The following is a 23,541-nucleotide window of genomic DNA, read 5'->3' on the forward strand; positions in this document are numbered from 1 at the left end:
GAATTGAGTACTGAATCTACTGTTGCTTTTGTTCCTAAATGAATAATCTCTTATTAAATCAAATACGTTTGTATTTTTTATGTTAGTAATGAAAATGTGCCTGTCCCCTGTTTGTTGGTTGTCTGCTGTGTAATGCAATAAAGTTACTTTTTACCACATTTACGTCCTTTGTTATAGCCATGGTCTGTAGCGCTCTGCTGAATATTTGAAGACAAAACAGCTCTAACACAAGTTTTACATCAATAAATTTGAATAAAACTGTGATTAAAAATTAAAAATGTAATCTTTGGTTTTAAACCAGTTATGACTTTTATATTTGTTAGGCTTGAGAATTCACCAGTAAAAATAAACATTAAATCAAATCAGAATAATTTGTTTTACTTTTGTTTATCTACCATTTGTTAATAGTTAATTTATTCAGAAATATAAAGTCTCACTATTTTTTTGTGCACTTTCACTTTGAAACATAAATATTGTCTTCTTTTTTAAAATAAATTTAGGTCACTTTAAACTCACATGTCAGATATTCTTTTGACATGAAACTCACCAAATCAGTGTTTACTGGAAAACGTCCACATGCACTTCTGTGTTTTGTCAGATTACCTGACCCTGAAACAGATTTAGCACCAGTGTGTGAACTGAACATTAAATCTGCGTTTGGCTCAGCAGATCCTGATTCAGTGGCTGTGTTGACAAAACTTAAGGGAGCCATTCATTTCTTCTCTGCGCATACTGCATGTTACATGAATGAGAGATAGAACAGACGTATAAGAATAAGATCCTAAAAACTAACTTACCAGTCCAACAAAAAGTGGATGAGAAGGAACCAAAGAGTAATAAAATTAAAGGAAAAATTAAACACCTCAAACCAAGGGGGTAGTGTTGGGAGGATGATTCTGGTACTGGGGCACTGTGGGTGATGTAGTCCACGTCACATGGCCAGAGCTCGGGCCTTGGCAGCTGCCGCCTGCGCCCGCTGCACAGCTCCCTGGCTGTTCTCTCTCTTCATCAGCTGGCTGGTCTCAAACAGACCCTCGTGGGTGCCTCCTCCGGGGCCTCCGTCCACAAACGCCAGCACTCCTGCACCACACAAAATTCTCATCATGCATTTTATCAAAGCAAACAGGTACGGAGGAAACTGACTAACAGCCATACTCGAGACACAACTCACTTCATCAAACAAGTGACACATGGCCAGAAGTGTCAGATCTGGCTGCCTTTATGGACTGTTTTGAATTTTCTGTCTCTGAAAATAACTGTCTGCTTTAGCAGGAAATGTAATTGCTGCCTGGATTAATGTTCACTGGCAGTGTGTCATGTTCTTATGCTTCACAGAAGTCAGAAGGAGGGGGTTCAAAGGGTGGATGGTCCATGTACACAGCACAGACTTTGACTCTGAAGGCTGCTTTCGCATCTTTGGGACAAGTTGCCTGGCAACTACTGGGGAGTCCAGCAGGTTATTTGTAGCCTGTCACATAACAGCCCCTAAAATGACAGACTGTCATCTTTACTCTTGAGCTTTGTACAGATGTAACAAACAAGAAACAAAGTGTTAGCTTTGGCTTGAAATAATGTGGTAGAAAGTTGTTTTTTGCTACCTTTGCACGAGGCCAGGAGAGCAGTGTTTATGCTAAGCTAAGCTAACCAACTACTGGCTTCATCCAACAAGCAAGAGATTAAATCAGTTTAGTTCCCAACATGTTAAAATATTGCCTCAGTGTTTAGGAGATCACATGACAAAAACAACGAAAGTGGATACAATACCAAAAAATTGCTAACAAAATTTAAAGCAGCAAAGAAAACGTATTAAAAGCCTTCATCAAATGAATTTATACAAGAAATGTCCGCTTTCCCTCCTTCTTCATATTTTAAATGTTCTTCCCTACATTACTTGTGCCTGACTAAAATAAAACAATCACACCGACACAATAATTCTGAACAAAAAAATGAAAACTTGTATATCATTTGTATTGTAGTTCATTCATTCAAAAGTCTTTAAATTTGCTTAGTAAGCATGTTCATTTAACTGTTATACAACCTTACGTCTGTTCAGCTTCTCGTTAACGCAAACATCTAATCAGCCTATCACTGAGCATCAGACACCGAGCGACAGAATGGGGAAGAAATGTGATTAAAGTGACTTTGAATGTGGCACAGTTGTTGATGACACAAAGAATTAAAGGAGTTCTGAAGGCAAAAAGGGTTCCAATTGGCAAGGTGTACCTAATAACATATCCATTGAATGTATATCATGTAGTCAAAATATCTCAACTTTATTCTCAACCCCTTTTTTTGCCAGTGTTGGGGGGGTGGGGGGTGTTCAGGGTAGCTGAACACCTTTTGTATTGTGGCAGAGCACCCCACCCAAGTATCTGATGTATCATGTTAAGCTGTTAGAACTCAGCAGTGTAGCCAGGAGTTTGAGCAGTCACATGACCTTTGCTCTTTGAATTGGTTCAAGGCTGGTTAGGAACAGGAAAATATGTGACACTGATGTTTGGTGTGCTACTTACACCAAACACAGTATAGAACTGCTACTCAGACTCACAACAACTAAATTCTGGTCCTAAATGTGGCTATAAGAAACCATGGCAATAACTTCAAGTTAATTTTACATTAACTTTTAAATTTTAAGTTAATTTCTTCATTTGAAATACATCATCACCTCAGCTGAGAGTTGGGAACTCGGGATAATAACAATCAACAAAAAATTACATTTAAACCACCGCTCGAACCAGCTCTGATTTCTGGTCTTCAACTGTCAGGAAACTGGAGGAATCTTTATGTTCCATCTCTTTTTTTTACAAGCACAAACAAATCACCACTTGTCACACTGACACACTGATCCGCCCTCTCCACACAACAGCCTTCAAATAAAAAATGTGTTGATTACCTACAGAGACTCTGTGCCCAGACACACGGTAGCTTCAGACCAGACAATTAGCACCTTTCACTGTTTAATATAATTAAAAACACTTAAAGTAGTTGGAACCACAGACAGATAAACCACTGAGACTGGAGGGTTAGTTGAAAACATACATCTGAATTACTACCTTAATTTAATAACTTAAACAATCAAAAAAAAGCATAAACATTAAAGTCCAGCAAGCAACACAAGCCAGAGGTTTCCAAATTTAGATACTTTTAAGCTTTTCAAAATGTTTTTTCATAGACAGCATTGCAATAAAGCAGGCTTCCCTTTTAACTCACATAATACTGAAGAATTCCTCCAAATGAAATCCAAATTACCTGATACATCATATTTAAAGGTAGTAATAGAGTATGCAAAAACTAAGATGCTAGCAATGTCAATCTCATCCAAAATCTCTAAATAATCTAATAGTGAGTATCAGAATATAAGGTCTTACCATAGCCATCCACACAGCCACTTTTAAATTCGCCCTCAAACTTCATGCCATCAAAGCGAGTGAAGACGCCGACACCTTGAAACTTCCCCTGCACAAATTCTCCTTCATACCTAAAAAACATTCACATAAAAATGCATTTACATGAAAGACAGGGGCAAATTCCAGGACTGCAGAAGAGAAAAGGAACAAGTAGGTGAGTAAAGAAGGACATTTTTTTTAAAGTATGATTTTAAACTTACAAAAAATACAAAAGCTTTATTGACTCACTAATTCTGTCCTTGAGCATTTAAATTATGAGCGGTACAGAAGCACAAAAAGCTTTTGGACTAAAATGTAAAGCTGCACTAAAGTACCAAAGCTTTCCGTAAGCGTGTCATCTAAAGTTCATAGAGGCAGTGGAAAAATGTAGTTTTTCAGGGTTTCTTTTAAGAATTTAAAATATGAAATGGTTTTTTTTTGTGGTTTTTAAAAAGCCAAATGTTGGAATCTCAACATTTCTTCCTATGGCAAAAAGAATGTTTTGATTAGAAATTACAACCAAAATAACTCCAGAGAAAAGAAATATGTGAAGGAACACAACAAAATCATGTAGGAAGCAATATGGATCTGTCACTATTGCCTGATGGTGTTGGGCGTAAGGCATTGGAAAGTGATTAGGGATAAGGAGACAGCATTAAATACTTTTTAAAAAATAAAAAACTATAATATGTAACATAAAGGATTAGTTTTACATTTCAGGTAATCAGTTATTCATGCAGTAACCTTTTTCCAATAGGCAGCTTGTTACTTCATTTCTCTTTGCCATTTGCTGTTATGAAAAAATAAATAAATAAATACAAAGATAAATCAAGACTTTTGCTTTTGTCTCTGTTTATCTCCTTGTTACACAGCTAGCTAGCAAGAGCAGAAAGTACAGCTAAAAAGAAAGCTAGTTTATTTTTCCCTATAGATTGAAGTAAATTCAATAATGTACAGTAATCTACACACTCATTTCTCTCTATGGGAAATAGAACTAACACGAACAAGCCAAATGCAGTTGCTACATAATGTAATCTGAAGACATGTGAAAGACTTCAAAATTAATGGTTGAATATACGACACCCCGAGGCAGCTGCTGTTGTCATTTGGCGCTATATAAATAGAAATGAACTGATTTCAATGACAAATTATACCATAACACAGACACAACCACCAAAATGTGAAAATATATATATTAGTGCTGTCGAAATTAACGCGTTAACGCAAATTAATCCGACATCAAGGTCAGCACAATTAAAATTTTTAATACAATTAACGCATCTGGAGTGTAGAATGACTCAGAATCCCCGAAAAGTTTCTGTCAACGCATTTCGGGCAGTTTGTCCAAGTAAAGTTGCCTTCGCACATGTGCAAATGGGCAGTTGATCTGGTAGTGACCAGAACCAATGAACCAATATGGAAGATGATAAAGGCACATTTGCCCTCTCGATGGGAAATTTGAGTATTAAAAAAGTAACAAGATGGAACAGTCGACCCACATAAAGTATTACGCACATTGTGCAAGAAGGAATTTTGTTTTCCCTGAGGCACTTCCAGGTTAAAATATCACATTGACACAAAGCTTACGTTAGTCGCGAATGCTGCTAGGACTTTGGCTAATACGTCGCCCAGCTTGCGACAAACCACTCACGGAGCATCGGGGACTCAATAAATTAAGTTTTTTGTTTTTTAGCCTCATAAACAGACCATGCGAAGTGTGATGTGGAGGACCCAAATGAGACAGATTAATCTTAATAAAAGGTGATTCATTTATTGAGCTAATAATCCACCACCATAAAAGCTAAACATGAAAAAAAAAAAAAACTAAAAACATCGAATTACATGAACTAATCCTGGAATGACAATAGGAGGTACAAGAAACTGGGAAATACACACAGAAAGGTGATGAGGGAGTGGAAACAGCTGGGAAACACAGCAGGGAAAAATCAGGCATAACAGGACAGGGAAGGCAATGCTGAACATGAAGCACAGGAGACACGGGATTATCAAAGGAAACGAGGAAGCACAAACACTGAGAGACTAAGCCACATGAGCTTGACACAGACAAAACATAAACTAAAATGGAGACACGACAGACTTGACATGGAAGATACTAAAAGACAAAATAGTAAGTAGACAGGAGGGGGACGATAAAGGGAACTAATAACCTTGAAAACAATATAGTTTTTATGTTAGATGTCAGATATTTTTCATCTTTTTTTAAAAACTGATTGCAAACCTTTTTACGACATATAGTCTATTACTACTAACCCACCCTGTTTAACTAAACCAGACAGTATTTCAGTGAAGGAGCCAGAATCAGATCCATGGCGTATTGTAGTCACTGCTGTACAATAAGCTTAGCATGAATCTAAGTGTAGAGTGTCAGCCTTTTTAACACACAGCATGAACACAATTACTTCAGTGTCAAACAGGCACAAATTAACAAAAGGCTGAACTGCAAGAGAGCAAAGTAGGGTTAAAAAAATCAACAGGATAAGAGGGATGACAATAAAAAGCTGCATGTGAAATCCGTCTCTAACAGTCTCTTGAGCGTTTTTCCTCTGCATTGTTTCTTTAAAGTAATTGCAACGTAGTGCGCAAAACACCGGCAGTGCAACAGGAGATTTGCTCCTTTTTCAAACAACACTGGGCTTCTAATTAAACTTATTGTAACTTCTGTGAATTCAAGCTGAGTACAAAGTTCATCTAAACTAAAAGGCTTCTCAGAACTCGACAGGCAGTAACTGAAAAGATATATGTTCTCTTTATTATTCATGTAACCTTTAAATATTATTCACTTAGCCTGAAATACATGTTTTAGTGTTTCCAAAGAACTTTGAAGGATTAATCAGTTGTTTTTTGTGCAAACAAAAATACAACAGATGGCATTGAACAGGCAATACGTTGCTTCTTTATCCTATGCCGTGCTCTACTTGAACACTTCACCTTCTCTTGAATTAACTGAATCTTTATTGGGCTGACATCTTTTTTTATAAATATCTTGGGTGACAAAGCCAACAGAGAGATACAGATAAAATTCATGTATGAGGAATAAATAAAAGGAAGCAGCCAACAATAAAATACTCAACATATTGAGGCCATGAAAGCACTCAAAGTATTCTGAGGTTAAAAACTTTTTTCTTTCTGGTTTTTCTTTTTCAACTGCACAGGTCATTGTGCTACAATCTGCTTTGTATTTTTTTTCTCTGCTTATTTCTCTTTTTTTCGAGACTGGGAAACTAAATATTCAAATTGTGCATTGACTTATTCATTGTATGTAAGGACACAAAAAAGACTGACCCCTTCAGCCACCTTCCTGCCGTTAATTTTAGAGTCTGAATTTTACAATTTGTGTTGGTGATAAAAGGTATGTGAAGGATAATTTGCAAACAGTCAACAGATCCTTATTAATAAAAAAACACCTCCTTACATACTCTAATTTTAGATGAATTGTTATTCAATCTGCAATAATTTATATTATTCAGTGTTGCTCTATTTGGACCTCTCCATGGAAATTCTAAGAGGCAACACGAATAACATGACATAACATATATATATATATATATATATATATATATATATATATATATATATATATATATATATATATTATACATATATCTGCAGACAGTTGCTGACGCACACAACCCGCCGCCACCCCAGCTCCTCTATGTCATGTTATTCGTGTTGCCTCTTAGAATTTCCATGGAGAGGTAACATAGTACAGAGTAGGTCTGCACTAGAATATCTTCTCATTGATTTTTCACCTCAGCTTTTGTGTGTGACAGTCCTTTCCTCACAGCAGTGCTCATCATGCTTCATTTAGCTGCATTGTTCTCGATGTCTTTATGATTGGATATTTTTAATCAACAGAAGCAGAGAAAGAAACAAAATCTATCCTTCTTTCAGCTCTGTGCAGAAGCTTTTTCAGTCACATGTACCACCAAAGTTAGACTGTTGAGATACTGTTGTACTCTTCTACTGTTGTATAAATTTCTCACATTGATTATTTCGTATGGAAATAAAGCTGAAAACCAGCACAAGCATTATGTACATTATTTACATGACAGAAGTAATGAAGGAACAAATCAGACAGGTTTCATTCAGGAGGAGGCTGGGGTTGTATCTTCTGTACGACATACTTATTTGCAGGTTTTAAATTTTCAGGTGCAGAGTTTCAAGGTTTAACAACCAGAGTGTGCAAAAAGTGACTGACAAACCTGGAGCCGTCAGGAAAGACCAGCACCCCACAACCATTGAAGAGGCCATTTTCAAACTGTCCAGTGTAGCACGTCCCATCGCTGAAGGTCAACTGACCCAGGCCATGACGAAGACCTGCAAGAGGATAAAAATCACCTCACCAATCACTTCCAGCAAAATAAAAATCTAAGACACGAGCAGAGAGGGGTTTTTTTGTTTTTTTTTTACAAAATCACATAAACCACACAAAAAAACCCCAAACAAAAAAACCCCAAAAAACAGCTAGAAGTATTTGAAATGCCCACTGATTACTACACACTTTTGCACACATTTCGCCCCTTACATCTCCTACTTGAAGTTAAATATACTAATAAGACTCTCTCGGGATTAACTCTTTGCACCACCAGGAGGCTCATGGTCATGAGCTATGGTATTAGCTTTGTTAAAAAAGAACCAAACAGGGCTCATGGATGCCCTCTTCCAACCTCACAACTAAAATGCATTTAGGAAGGCTTAACTAAGCGTCTATGAATTAAAACAGAATGGAAAACTGAAAGCTTTTTCATAAATGAGTGAGTTTGTTGGTCTTCTAAGAGCTTCCAATTTGTTTATGAATGAATGCTACAATGTATGAAATGGCACACAAACCTTCAGGCCATGCTTCCTTCCTCAAGGATAGAAAACAAAATCAGTGTGAAAGGATGTTACTAAGAGGTCACAGACACAGATATTGAAAGGTCCTTTTATCCCTGAAAACAGGACAATTAAGGGCTCATACCACCTACATGAGATGATTGTATCGCGTATGTTTATATCATCCTGTATTCTCTCTTATAAATGAGAGAAGATGACATTTCTTTAACTAAAGAAATGAATAAGTGGAACCATGACAGACAGGATTAAAGGAAAAGCATGACCATGAACTTCCACCGTGGAACAAAAACAGCATAGTTTCACTCATATCTTCACAGTTCTGGCTGTTAAACATAGTGGCCTTAACAGGATATTGGTTCATTTGTAAAACACTGGTTTGACTTCTGCACATGAAGACCCAGGTCAAGACGAATGTTTTGTTTCCTCTAAAGAAAGACCTAAATTAAATTTCATATTTTCAAATGAGTAGACATAGATATTTAACATTTTCTATCACACATTCCACAATAATCTCTTCTTGAATGAAAATAAGCGGTGATGGGAAATGGGGGACCTCATGACCTGGCACATGGATGCTGTTCTGATACCTGTAGCTAGAATTTCTCAGTGTTGTGTTTGTCTGTTCAAATATTGTTCAAATATTGTTGCAAAAAATCCATATCAAACTTCAAAAGTTGCTGCCCTAATGTAATATGGTTTTATGCATATCCTTATGTATCAATTTTAAATATAAGATTTATATAAGATTTTTACATTTACACCTGCTTCAAATTTCTTTAATAAAATGCAAAAACATTTTGTGGTGATCGTGGCTCAAGAGTTGGGAGTTCGTCTTGGAATCGGAAGGTTGCCGGTTCGAGCCCCGGCTCCGACAGTCTCGGTCGTTGTGTCCTTGGGCAAGACACTTTACCCGTTGCCTACGGGTGGTGGTCAGAGGGCCCGGTGGCGCCAGTGTTCAGCAGCCTCGCCTCTGTCAGTGCGCCCCAGGGTGGCTGTGGCTACAATGTAGCTTGCCATCACCAATGGGTGGATGACTGGATGTGTAAAGCACTTTGGGGTTCTTAGGGACTAGTAAAGCGCTATACAAATACAGGCCATTTACCATTTACTGATTTTCTCTGCTGTGTGTAAAAAGAGGAAGATTTTGGAAGGTTAAACATCATTGCCTTGTTGCACATAGTTAATCTCATCCAAATATGGTCACTTCTCAAAGAAAAAAAAGAAAAAAAATGCCCGGAATGCACTGAACCTTGAAAAGAGAGTGCAGAAACCAAATGGTAATCTCATAGTGGCTGTGCCCATCTTTTAGATCTATGGCATTTACTTTAAATCCAAAAGTTAATGAAAGAAATTAGATTGATAGAACTGTCATGTCTATACACTAATCAAAACACTATGTATCCAATTTGTTTAAATAAATGCAACAACAAAAATGTAGTTCATTTTTTTTCCTAAATTAAAATGCTGAGGCAGCATCTCAGCAAATAGTACTGCATTTGTTCACAACTACTGTTTTAAAACTGTTTATAGAACAACATGAAACTCCTCTGATTTTTTGGCACAGTCGCTGCTTTATATTCACTGTTTTCTTTAAGTATTTATGCACTTGGTCTGAATTATCTTGCACAAAACAAAAATATGTATTAAAAGCATTCAGACCCTTTGCACTATGCAACACTGAGGACTCAAAACCTGACTGGTACCTGTATAGTTTTCAGTAGAAGTCACTGAGTGAAGAAAAGAGAGAGAGCGCGAGAGAGATGGCAGATGTGTTATTATACTTTAATTAGATTTTGGAGTTAGCAGATTGGGAGATTCATAATTGGTGCGAGCAGACAAAAAGGTGAGCTGCTAGCTTTCATTTTTCACCTCTTAAAATGTTCCCTGAGAGGTGAGACCCAATTTTCCCTCTAATTCTCAGACTAATTTCCAGCATCAGGAGGATGGCAGTCGATGAAGAAATGGAGGGAAAAGGAGTGAGCATTTCTCCCTGCCAACCTCTATTAGCAAGCACAGCGGGAATTAGCAGAATAACTGGATGCGAGGCACAGTTGGACACGGGCAGAGGAGGTCCCGGTATGCTCATGGCAGAGGAAGAGGATTTAATGGGAGCTCAAGTGGTAAGAAACTGGTGGAGTGGAGAGAAGAGTGGAAGATTGGGGGCTTCATATATTGAAGGGGAAACGAACTGTTGGCAGGGGTGGGGCTAGTGAGTGTTGTCCCTTATTCACAGCTCATGGGTAAATTGGGCAGTCCATCTGTCAGGCCTGCTTAAAGTGCTGCTCTCTGCCTAATCTTAGCAGGGTTTTCATGGGAGATTTGGATGAAACTAAATCTGGAGCTCTGCATTCGATTTTCAAAAACATCCAGAAAGATCCAGAATCCATATATATATGTTGGTGTGTGTGTGCGTGTATTAGCTGGAGATCATAAAGCAAACAGTATGAATACAGAAGACGGCCAGCAGTAGTTTAAATCCAACTCTTCAGCCTCCATGAACCTTGACAAGCGAGTGAGACCCTGAGGCAGAAATTTCACAGACTAGCCGCTGAAATATAACAATCTGTTAGGTGTCAAAGAGGCTGCGGTGTGCCAACAGCAGCATCTCCCACCAAGAATTTCAACAGCTGTGTTATAGAATGAAATTGAGTGGTAGCAGTGTCAGTGTTTTGCTGACCACTATGAAGGTTTCTTTTCTTTCTTTCTTTTTAAATGAAGGTACAGATTATCAGCTGCGGCAAGGGACAGTAATTTCCTCTGTCTCCTCCAATTTGATCCCTCCAGACTCTAATCTGCTGTTCAGCTTCTTTGTAACGCCTTTCTCCAATCTTATGTTGGGTCATGGTCTCCAGCTAATTACGGTTTAGCTGAATTTGTCCGGCTTTTATGTCAATCAATAGCGGTAATGCATAGATGTTAAATGACCACATGGTCAAAGTACAGTAGTAAATGGCTTCTGGCTGTGCCTTGGCTGTTGTGTTGTGGATGCACCCAACCTACTTCCTGTAACCTGATAGCTCCCGGGCCTATGTTCAACCAGCGCACCGCTGAATTATTCATGTGACACCGTAGACCTCTGTCTGACACACGCCTACATGTTTGTGTGCAAACAGTGACTTTGCATGCATGGACGCAGAGACAGGATGCGCAACGTGCATCAGTCTGTGTTTATGACAACACGGCGATCAAAACCCAATTGCATCCTATTGCATCAATTCAGCAGGGTTAATAGAAATTTTCGAGTTAAAATAAATAGAATGCGCAAAGTGTATATGAAGTCTGTTTATGTAACATTGGTAAAGGTACTATCTTCATCTGGCTTATGCTGAAGATAAGAACGAGATGCTTTGGGTATAGTAGAAATATCAATAAAAACAAGGTGCAAGGTAATATTTTACTACAGATAAGGGGTCGAAAGGTCAAGGGTGACCATTCCTCTTATATTTTGCAATATGTTTTTGAATCTGAAGCTAAAAAAGAATGTGGACCTTGTGACCATGACTACATGATTTTCATCACAATCTGTGTTGTAAATATTAACTTTAATATTAACTATATTTTTAAAAGTGACCAGAAACTGAAGTGATTTAACACTCGAGAAGTTCTAAGAAGAACAAACTAGCTTGGGCAAAAATTTAATATTTTTTCAATTCTTGCCTTCCAGTAGAGTAGATTTTCAGGATTTACAGCTCAGATAATCCTTATTTATCCTATACTGGGCCTTGGTGCAGCCCTACATTTCATTCACTGTCTATTTATCTAAACTGTTTTAGCTCCTCCCATTTAGACAACTTTATTCGCATTGGCTGGCACTCACAGATAGAAAGTTTCAACAGCAGCTAGATGGCCCTCCTGTGCTTACAGTTTTAGCTGAGTTGACCATATTAGGAATATCCTCTCTGTGACATCATATATATTAAATAGTAGAAAAAAAATGTCTGAAATTGTAGTGTTTTGAGTTGTCTGGAGCCTGAGCTTTGGGCTCACACATTAATTATGGATGCAACTTTCTATAATGCAGTAATGTAACATATTGCTATACTAAATTCAGTAATTACATTACTACTTGCATTATAATGGTTCTTCAATTATCTGCACATTAGGCAAATAGAAAAAAAGTCATAACACATGCCTTTTTTTTCCTGCATGCTGGCGCTACAATCAACTAAATTTAGTTTCTGCGGTGGAAGAAGGAAAATTCATCTACAATGTATATAATCTCAAAAATGGACACCTGAATTTGTGTTACATGAAAAGACAAATGAAATGTGATAATAAACAGCAAACTGCGCCCAGGACAGCTGCTAATAACAGGTCAGTTGCATAGACTGTGTGCCAAACCAGTGATTTTAAAGCTGAGTGGATGCTGACACCGGCCAAGGAGCCAGAGCCTGATTTTCAACAGGTAACCAAAGCAGAGCTGGCTTGTAGAATTGTAATCCTACAAACCTGTTTCCACAGTAGAAACAGCGATCTCTATGCTGATCGCTGCGGAGTGCTCTTTTGGGCTGGTTTTCAGCTTTGCTTTCAACTTTGTGTTTGTACTTAAACATTAAAAGGAAGATCTCATTGATGTGTTATTCACTAGGATAGGGACATTTCTTCAAAGAAAGGAAAAATAATGTGTAATACATTAACTTATTTTGGTAACAAACCCCAAACCGTATATAACACATACGAGGTCCCTGCTCCAAAGGAGTAGAACTTTTTTGGTTTTTTTTACAGAATCAGCTGCTGCTGCCCTCTTTTTGAAGATTCATATTGAATATATACTTAGATATACATGTAAATAAAATGTCTGGAAGAAATCCGAGCAGTTCTTGCCAACGCAGCACTCCGTCTATTAGTGAACTAATTTTTTCTCACTTTGAAATGTCTGAGCTAAAAAAAAATTTTTAATTCACCCCTGCTGTTTACTAAAACCCGAGCATATCAGTGCATCACAGCCAAAACCAGTTTAACAGTTTATTGCTAATCATACGGAGAACATATGTTTCCTCCCGCAGCCTCATGCACACTTCAGTGCCAAACTTTTGTTCTTTGTTTAACCTTGCCCTAAAGGTTGTCTGACTGTTTTTGTTATAGTACAAGTGCTGGTTTAGGTAGTGTGATATCCTGTCTCTGCAGGCTCACTGGCACCAGATGGTCCATATGTGCATATGTGTGTAGATTACTTACTGACTTTAGCTTGACACCTTTTTCTGTGTTTTTCCCCTATTAGATACAATCTGTTTGGGTGAGAGTGCAGGTTCATTTCAAAAGTACTTTTGCTGTTGTGACTCACTTACAGTACACCCACTTCTTTCCAGACTCTCCATTCTGACATGAAATCCCACATTAATTAAAAGCTGCTGGAGTTAACTTTCTTTTATCATATTTTACTGACATCCCTATTATCCATTTAAGCTAATAGGTATTCTCAGGGGGGGATTCAAACTGAAAACAACAATGCATTAGAACAGCACATGGGGCTGTGGTGGTGGCGGTGGGGTGTTGTTTAAGAAGCCAGTGAGACGATAAAATGCAATGCAGGAAATCCAGAAGGAGTATAGGAGATTAATGCATTTATGAGCTTATTGAACACCCAAACTCAATGAACACCTGCTCTGTAGCTACACGTTTCATTTGTTCATCCATTACTGTAATGACTGTAAGGTAGTAGTACCCATTCTAGCGGGGCGATCGTGGCTCAAGAGTTAGCAGCTCATCTTGTAATCGGAAGGTTGCCGATTCGAGCCCCGGCTCCAACAGTCTTGGTCGTTGTGTCCTTGGGCAAGACACTTCACCCGTTGCCTACTGGTGGTGGTCAGAGGGCCCGGTGGCGCCGGTAATCGGCTCTGTCAGTGCGCCTCAGGGCAGCTGTGGCTACAACGTAGCTTGCTGTCACCAGTGTGTGAATGGGTGGATGACTGAATGTAGTGTAAAGTGCTTTGGGGTCCTTAGGGACTAAGTAAATACAAATACAGGCCATTTACCATTCTGTTTTTATGTCACACTGGGAACTTTTTAGATGGACAGCTAGGGTGGTAGCCCAGATCAGCGACAAGCAGAGTCTTATTTAGGATACAAGCCTGGAAAGGGAGTTTTTCTTTAAATAAGATACTCATGGGGCCTAGGTATGACTAAACTCAAATATGTGAGGAAAGGCATAAACAATTATGACACCTGAACTTGAAGCAGTTTCAGAACAATCGGGGGTTGGATATTGTCTACTTTGTTCTTTTTCCCATATAGCACACAGCATGAGATGGTTCACTTCCCCAAAAGGAACCGGCCCAATGAGCTGAATGACTTCCGACCGGTGGCACTGACGTCACATTTTATGAAGACTCTTCCTCAACCTCCTCCGACCACAGGTACAACATGCCCAGGACCCACTACAGTTCGCATACAAGGCGGATGTCGGAGTGGAGGATGCCATCCTGTACCTCCTACACAGAGCCCACTCACACCTGGATGGGGGAAAAGGCACGGTCAGGATCCTGTTTCTTGACTTTCCAGTGCCTTTAATACCATCCGGCCCTGTCTGCTTCAGGAAAAACTGAACAGGATGGAGGTGGACCCCTGCCTGGTCGCTTGGATCTCCGACTACCTCACCGACAGGCCACAGTACGTCAGGCTGAAGGACATCACGTCTGACACTGTGGTCAGCAGCACAGGAGCACCACAGGGAACTGTGCTGTCCCCTCTTCTCTTCACCCTGTACACCTCTGACTTCTGCTACAACTCTGAATTATTCCACATTCAGAAGTTTGCAGATGACACAGCCATCATGGGGTATATCTGGGATGATCAGGAAGAGGAGTACAGAAGTCTGGTGAGGAACTTTGTCGCATGGAGTCACACAAACCACCTGCAACTCAACACCTCAAAGACTAAGGAACTGGTTGGGGTCCAGAGAAGGTCCACTGCCGGTTCAGATAGAGGGGGAGGAGGTGGAGGTGGTCAACAAGTACAAGTACCTTGGGCTGTGGGTGGACAATAAACTGGACTGGTCATGCAACACAGAGCACCTGTATAAAAAAGCCCAAAGCTGACTGTACTTCCTCAGGAGGCTGAGGTCTTTTAACATCTGCAGGAAGCTCCTGAGGATGTTTTACCAGTCAGTGGTTGCTGGAGTACTTTTCTATGCTGTGGTGTGCTGGGGGAGCAGCACAGCAAAGAAGGACTCATGCAGGCTGGAAAAACTGATCAGGAAGGCTGGCTCTGTGGTCGGCATGAAGCTGGACACTCTGGTGACAGTGGCAGAGAAAAGGACACTAAAGAAACTGCTGGACATTATGGACAATGCTGGGCATCCTCTGCACACGGTCGTAAACAACCAGAAGAGTCTGTTCAGTGACAGGTTGTTTCTCCCAAAGACAAGAACTAACAGACTTAAAAACTCCTTTGTCCCACACGCCATCAGACTGTTTAACTCCTCTCTGGAGGGGAGAGGGAGGGGAAACAGGAGGACAAAGGAGGGGGGAACAACTAAGCTGTAGTGCCTCTTCAACTCACTGTGCAATACCTTTTGTGCAATACTTTTGTTAATAGTCAACGGTGCAATAGACTTCCATACTTGAAATGTGCAATTTCACTTGTATTTTTATTTTTATTTTTATTCCTATTTATTCTATTTATCCCCTTTGTATATTTTATTTATATATGTCTCTGTATTTATATATGTGTGTATATATATATATAATATTCTGTAACTCTGTAACTTCTGTCGGTGCTGTGCTTTTTTGGAAACCGAATTTCCCAGAGGAACCCACCCGAGGGATTAATAAAGTTTTATCTTATCTTATCTTACGTCAATCGTGTTCTTGCTACTGAAAATACTGTTTTGACCAGGGGCGTGCGAGAGGCCTGACATGTGATGCCCACTCAGAGGCTAAGAATTTACCTGAAAGCTATCTGGGCTTACTGTCACATGGCTATAAATCATGTGGACTTTGTATTTGGAGCATTCCAGGTACAAGTTTTGGGCTGCAGTTCATATGTAAACACACTTATACAGTACTGTAACTACGAAGGTAACACTATAAGGTTCAAAGTGCTGTAAGATTTTTAAACAAAAATTCAAAACTGAATATTTGGTGTGATTTAATTTACCTTTAACATAACAACACTAACTATAGATAAAACTTTGCACAGTTTATAATGTAAGTTGTTTAAAGCATCTTTTAAAAACTTGCCACATTTGTAGATGCTGAAATATCACTGCAGATACTTAGCATGCTTGTAAACCATCAAAGTTGTGTTAACAGCATAATGCATTTCTTTCAGTTCTGGGTGCAGTTTTCACTTTACCATCAAGCTCTCGTACTTTTGTGCAATAAAAATAAAAAATTATGTTCATATAGGTGGTGTAGACTGCAACACCTTTTTCCTCCTCTGGCACACGAACTAAAATCAGCTAATTGTAGAGCAAGTGCAAGTGGAACCGATAAACGAGATCGATAGGCAAGCAGACCAACAATTCCAAAGGAACTGAACTGGTTCTTTACAAGAACCAGTACTCATTCCCCATTCCTACCAGCATGGTGGTGGAGAGATGATGATTTGAGTTTGTTTTGCAGCTACACGACTTTTCAGTCATTGACTCAAAATCCACACAATGATGTGACAGCCTCATAAAGTTATACAGAAAATGATTACCTCAAGTTATTGGAGGTAAGGGGAGTTCTATAAGCTACTGAATCATGGAGCGTACCTAAGGTTTCCATACACTGCTTCTGCATTGTGGCTTAGTTTTTTACAGAAATGGTGTCACAGTAAAATATGGTATGTTTTGTAGTTCATTCACTGAAGAACCAGATGACTTTCATTATGTCCTGATATGTAAAATCTTAGAAATGAAAGAGGGTGTACTTTCTTTTTACCATGACTATAAATATCTAAAGAGGCTTAAACCTTTGTGCAGCACTGTGCCTCCACAGGACATCACTTAGACAGTAAAATGCTTCACAGTGGTAAGGCACAGGGGTTGGAAAGTTACCCTGAACTGCTGAAGGCTCTGGTTATTGTTGGGTTGTCATGGTTTCTTTGATGGTGCAGTGCTTTACAGTTTAAAAAGTGAACTGGAGGGAGTGCTCGATTATGTCACACTGTTCAGCCTTTCTACAAGCACATGAATGCTGGAGTGGAGGCTCCAACTGATTATCAAACTAGAGACACATTTTCTTTCTTTCTTTCTGTTTTTTCTGTTTCCTTACCACCACAAGATTTTCACTTTTAAGTCGTGTGCTACTTTTTTTCAACATGCTAGTTCTATAATTTACTTTTTTTTCTTGAATTACTATATTTTGAATTCTGTTCTTGTATTCTAATTAGATTAGATTAGATAGAACTTTATTAATCCCTCGGGTGGGTTCCTCTGGGAAATTCGATTTCCAAAAAAGCACAGCACCGACAGAAGTTACAGAGTTACAGAATATTATATATATATATATATATATATATATATATATATATATATATATATATATATATATATATATATATATATATATATATATACACACACACACACACACACACACACACACACACACACACACACACACACACACACACACACACACATATATAAATACAGAGACAATATAAATAAAATATACGAAGGGGATAAATAGAATAAATAGGAATAAAAATAAAAATACAAGTGAATTGCACATTTCAAGTATTGAGTCTATTGCACCGTTGACTATTTACAAAAGTATTGCACAAAAGGTATTGCACAGTGAGGTGAAGAGGCACTACAGCTTAGTTGTTTCCCTCCTTTGCTGTGCTGCTCCCCCAGCACACCACAGCATAGAAAAGTACTCCAGCAACCACTGACTGGTAAAACATCCTCAGGAGCTTCCTGCAGATGTTAAAAGACCTCAGCCTCCTGAGGAAGTACAGTCGGCTTTGGGCTTTTTTATACAGGTGCTCTGTGTTGCATGACCAGTCCAGTTTATTGTCCACCCACAGCCCGAGGTACTTGTACTTGTTGACCACCTCCACCTCCTCCCCCTCTATCTGAACCGGCAGTGGACCTGCTCTAGACCTCCCGAAGTCCACAACCAGTTTCTTAGTCTTTGAGGTGTTGAGTTGCAGGTGGTTTGTGTGACTCCATGCGACAAAGTTCCTCACCAGACTTCTGTACTCCTCTTCCTGATCATCCCAGATACACCCCATGATGGCTGTGTCGTCTGCAAACTTCTGAATGTGGAATAATTCAGAGTTGTAGCAGAAGTCAGAGGTGTACAGGGTGAAGAGAAGAGGGGACAGCACAGTTCCCTGTGGTGCTCCTGTGCTGCTGACCACTGTGTCAGACGTGATGTCCTTCAGCCTGACGTACTGTGGTCTGTCGGTGAGGTAGTCGGAGATCCAAGCCACCAGGCAGGGGTCCACCTCCATCCTGTTCAGTTTTTCTTGAAGCATACAGGGCCGGATGGTATTAAAGGCACTGGAAAAGTCAAGAAACAGGATCCTGACTGTGCCTTTTCCCCCATCCAGGTGTGAGTGGGCTCTGTGTAGGAGGTATTTTGTTTTTTCTACCAACAAAATAAAGTTTCTATACATCCCACGGAAGTACTTTTGATGCTATTGTATATAAATATAATGTGATTTAACAAATAACACATGCATTTTAAGTTATTACCATAATTTTGATTTAGAAAATAGCATATCATTCACATTAAAAAAATAATTACATTCATACCTTTATCATTCATTGAGATGCATAACATTTGCATCAGGCAATGCTAACAACCTCCTTAGGGACAGACAAGTGAAACCTGTGTAATTTAAACTTCTTGCATCTTCAGCCTGCTGTTCCTTTGACATTCAGAAAAAGGGTGTGAATGCATTTTTTTAAAAACTGCTCTAAATTAAATAAATTCCGCTGTAAGAAAAATATGCTGTGGATCCTATCGAAATGGTGTGTGTGTGTGTGTGTGTGTGTGTGTGGGGGGGGGGGGGGGGGGGGGGGGGGGGTGAAACAGGCAGTGCATGCAATAAAAGCCTCAAGCATCTTCCAACTGAAGGAATTTTACGCTGAGGAATGGTCAAATATTTCAGCAAGCTGATGTCAGAGACTGATGTACTATTATGCAAAACGCCTACAAGAAGTTATTTCTGCTAAAGGGAGCCAGATAAGCTTCTGAGGCTAAAGGTGTACTTACTTTCCCCACGGAAGCATGTATCATCTGTTAATATTTTTATTGATTAAATGATTGAAAAAGGTAATGTTCCTCCTTTACCTGACAGCAGTGTTTCACTTAGAAACAAAAGCTAGCAATTTCCAAGGGATGTTTTCAAGATATCCACACGTGGGAAAATTGGTCCCCTTGATTTTGGACTCTCTTAAAATTGATGGTAGCGATATCACTGTACAACTGTACAGTGTGTAGAATCAAGAAATGTCCCTGTGCTGGTAAGATGTCAGAATAGATGTCTGTTATTCTGAATAGGGCATAAGTCAAGCACGCCACATATGTTACTGCAGATTATGCATATAATTATTACGAGCATTATCATATTATTATTTGGTTCTTCCCCTGCCTGAGCATCAGTCTTAATCACATTATAACAACACTTGTGCTGTTCATGAAATGTAGTCAGTGGTGGAGGATGGGTGGGTGACTGAGCAGGTGGGTCCTTGCCTTCTTTCCATTCCCCGTGGTACTCCTCGCCGTTGGAGTAAGTAAAGGATCCTCGTGTCAGGGTCATGGGTCCTGCTGCCACACATGACACAAGGAAACATTATCAGGAGCTTTGCAACTGTAGTTTTGGCATTCTGATACACACTGAGCTGGGAGTTTATTAAATAATACTACCACCTCTCAGTCTACCATGGGTTAATTGCTAGCATTTGAATACTGCAGCCAGCCTGCAGGGTAATCAAACTCAGATTATGCAGGCAGGAAAACTACACATGCACAACTGCCCCCACTATTAGAAACCTGCTCAATGCTCAATCACTGCTGGCTAAAAATCTGTGGAAACCTTAACTTTACACTCTTATGTAAATAATGAACATCTGATTTCACACCCCCCCCCCCCCCCCCCCCCCCTCCCGTATTAATCTGCTACCATAAGAGCCTTCGTTATTCTGGCATCATGTTTTCCATCAGACTTTGGAATTTGATTACAGGATTTACAGAAGTTAATTAGTTTTACTAAAATCTCACATTCTTTGAATGTCACGTATATCTCATATAGTTTCTAAAGTTGAGGCTGGGGTAAACCAGACCATCTTTTCTACACCATGTTTCTCTTTTTGGGACACACAGCTGTTTGAAAGCAGACAGTTTCTGCATGTTTTTCTTCAATCTATAACAACAAAAAATCTTTATTGCACTTACCTGCCTTAAGGTTTTATAAGAAACAATGGTTGCAACTGGTTTCACAAGATCATACATGCCACAAGTGTTTTTCTCTCTATACATTCTAAATACTTGGGGGTCAGGTGGTCACCATGTGGAAAGAGGTGTCCACTGTCTTCATCTCAAACAACTTGGTACAGGATGTTTCCTTAAATATGAGATTTCCATGCGAGATGACAAAAGTGTTATTTTTGCTAAACATGTTTGATACATTAACTCACACTGCACATTTTGTGGCTTCTCTGCTTACACTGTGTGGGTTAACTGATGGTTACCGCTTAGAGATCTAAAGTAAATGTAAGTTCCGAAATCCTGAACAAGACTATAGTTGTACAATAGGCTAATTTGCTGTTAAAAGTGACCGGTTATATCAGCTGTTATACTCTGTTACCTGTTATATACCTGTTATATTTTTGGATTTCTTTGCTGTGATAAGAGGTATTATTTGTCTACTGGTAGTGTTTAATGTAGCTATATTATTATAACTCTAATTTTACTCAAACACTACTACACGGCTGTGTTTATTGTGGTTCTCAGTGGCATGCTATTTTCTTTTTGCTGCTTCAAAATGAGTATGTAGACAAACGGCCGCTGAAAGGAGCATCAAAGAAACATTTGGGCGACTCCATAAAAGAGAAAACACCCAAGGTCCGTTTATTAAGCAAAACAGGCTAATTGTTCAATGCCAACAGGCAGCTGTCAGCAGGCGGGAGGAGGTGTGCGTATCCCTCCATCTAATGTTGCCACAGTAACGGCGCCCTAATCCCTTTCATCCTGCCGGCATGACGCTGTCAGCCTCCAAAACACACACGCATTCACACGGGGAGCGGGCCTGGAGACAAAAAAAATAAAATTTTTACCTGTTTTATTTAAGAGTAGCTCAGCCTCTTTTCTCTACATCGCTGAAAACAAGAGAGCAGTAGGAGGATAGCGACTATTTAGCCTTTTTTTCGTAGCTGTTTGTTTCCTGGTAGAGCTGCCTCAGCGTCGCTCTAAAGCACCGCTATACGATTGGCTACCTTTGTGTCACCTCGACTCAACGTGTCCTTTTATTGGTTGCTCTTCTGCTCCGGCCAGCCCTCAGCAGGAGACATCTTTGTCGAGGGCAACGGGTTCAACGACTTAATTAGCCGGAGTGCTGCTCCGTTAAAGCATTTGCCCTTGTCGGTTTTTTATGTGCTGCCCGGCGTCTCTGTAGGATTATAAAACGGCAGCGGGGTTCTCCTTAATGATACCCTGTCATTTCATGTTTCAATTTGGTTATTAGACCCGCGTTTTGGCAAGTTTTATGGGACTTGATTTATTGTTTTCTTTATGCCTTAAAACAGCTGCGCTAGGTGACGAGGGTTTGCTAAATGAGGTGATGTAGATTCAAAGCTAATAATAAGAAGAAAAGAAAAACAATCAAGGTGACCCAAATGAAGCAAAACTCCGCTAACCTCATTTTCGATTCCCTGAGGGGAAACCGGGGCTAGGATTAACCCGCTATTGAATATTAATTAGTCATGGCCAACAATGAAGCACGTGTGATTAGAAACTGATTATCATTTATCAATATTAGCCTAATAGAATAAAGAATACAATTATCAAGCCTTCAAACTCTAGACAAATAATGTAGAGCCAAACATGTGTTTTGGGTATATGAAGCTGTTATGGCTATAGAAGGGAAATGGAAGAGCCCAATTTATATTCTGCACAAAGTGTGAGATGAAATTTGTTCTGAAATTTTGGTCAATTTCTGCACAATTTAGACAAGTTAGAGAGACAGGGCAATAGACTTGCCTTAATCTCAGAAGCATGAAGTACACAGTGCCTGTTAAGATACAGACTAATTCAAACTGTGCATAAACAAGGTGCACACGTATATCTTATTTGCATTAATAGGATACCGTGTATTTAATGTAGTAAACCTGACTGTGAATTTTTTTAATTCCCTTCACTGACCACTTACTGGTTTTCTGACATTATAAATTAATACATTACATTCTTTTTTTCTTCAGAGTGACACAAAAAGTGGTGGACAAGATTTTTGAATCTTCTGCTATTTCTATCAGCTTTTGTTTTGGAGATGAAGACAGGCGTTAAGTGTCTAAGTTAGAGAAATAAATGATGTGAGTGAAAAATGAATGCATTTGTCATAAGGACAACAAGATAGAAAGCGTAATGAGCCTGTGGAAAATTACATAAATGCTTGAATCAAATTGTGCCTTGAAAAAAAAGATCATATTAACTTTGGATCATTGACTCAGCTCTTACAAATTCAGCAAGAAAGACTGAGCATGGCCAAGTGTTTGGCAGTATGTGTATGGTTTGTATTTTGTGTGGTTTTTTCCCCTGTCATACAGCATCGGTCCAAAATGCAGCTAACAAAGCGATATTTTGACTCATTTTTGCCTCTGAGCTCGGGTGTTTTGGTGGGAAATAAGCTTTCATTTAAATGAGATTAGTCAGATTTTCAAAATAGTACTGATATCAACATTTTAATACATGTAACTTTCTAATATCCCACAGTTCTTTGCATAATTTACTGCAGTCTGGTAGTTGTCAATTAATTAATTAATTAATTAATATTTATATCTTGAAACAATTATGATACATTTTTTGGGGCCCAGGGAACTTTTAGACTCATTAGTAGATCTGAAGTCTTTGCTCCATCTTACAGAGAACATGAAAAATGCGCTCAAGTTGCAGTAGATGGGTAGGAATAGGCTAATGGTTGAGCCTTTATTAATTTAAGACCACTTAGTAGACTAACAAAAGGCAATACTATCCTTTAAAAGAGAAGTTATAGTAATGAATTAATTAGCTGTATCCTATGAACGTTTAATGTGTAACCTCAATGTTTGACTTGGCGCTGGATGGCCTGAAAGTTCCTTACAGGCACCTTACGGTCTCGTCCCACCAATGCGCTTATAGATGCCTTCAAAAAATAATACTGT

The 23,541-nt window shown here is 39.1% G+C and overlaps 1 protein-coding gene across 1 annotated transcript; it reads right to left on the reverse strand.

The window, feature by feature from the left end:
• Positions 1–931: 931 nt before the first annotated feature.
• On the reverse strand, positions 932–21,546 carry LOC146630022 (MORN repeat-containing protein 4-like). Its single transcript, XM_085355544.1, has 5 exons — positions 21,463–21,546; positions 19,880–19,954; positions 7,610–7,724; positions 3,369–3,478; positions 932–1,080 (listed from the first exon to the last, which is right to left on the reverse strand). The coding sequence occupies exons 2-5, from the start codon at positions 19,944–19,946 to the stop codon at positions 932–934; spliced, it is 441 nt and encodes a 146-aa protein (XP_085211670.1). The 5' UTR covers positions 19,947–19,954; positions 21,463–21,546.
• Between the last annotated feature and the right edge of the window lie 1,995 nt (positions 21,547–23,541).

Source organism: Diplotaxodon limnothrissa, linkage group LG6, assembly GCF_057381915.1.
Source record: "Diplotaxodon limnothrissa isolate DT_005_m linkage group LG6, D_limnothrissa_male_GT1.1, whole genome shotgun sequence".
Classification (NCBI taxonomy): Eukaryota; Metazoa; Chordata; class Actinopteri; order Cichliformes; family Cichlidae; genus Diplotaxodon; species Diplotaxodon limnothrissa.

What these genes read in the sequence shown, in the direction of transcription:
- LOC146630022 (XM_085355544.1), bottom strand. Translation starts at nt 19,946, where the DNA reads ATGACCCTGACACGAGGATCCTTTACTTACTCCAACGGCGAGGAGTAC. An exon ending in CCACGGGGAATGGAAAGAAG is followed by an intron (nt 7,725 to 19,879) that starts GCAAGGACCCAC and finishes ATCCTCTTGCAG; the next exon opens with GTCTTCGTCATGGCCTGGGT. An exon ending in TGGCTGTGTGGATGGCTATG is followed by an intron (nt 1,081 to 3,368) that starts GTAAGACCTTAT and finishes TGTGTGGTGCAG; the next exon opens with GAGTGCTGGCGTTTGTGGAC.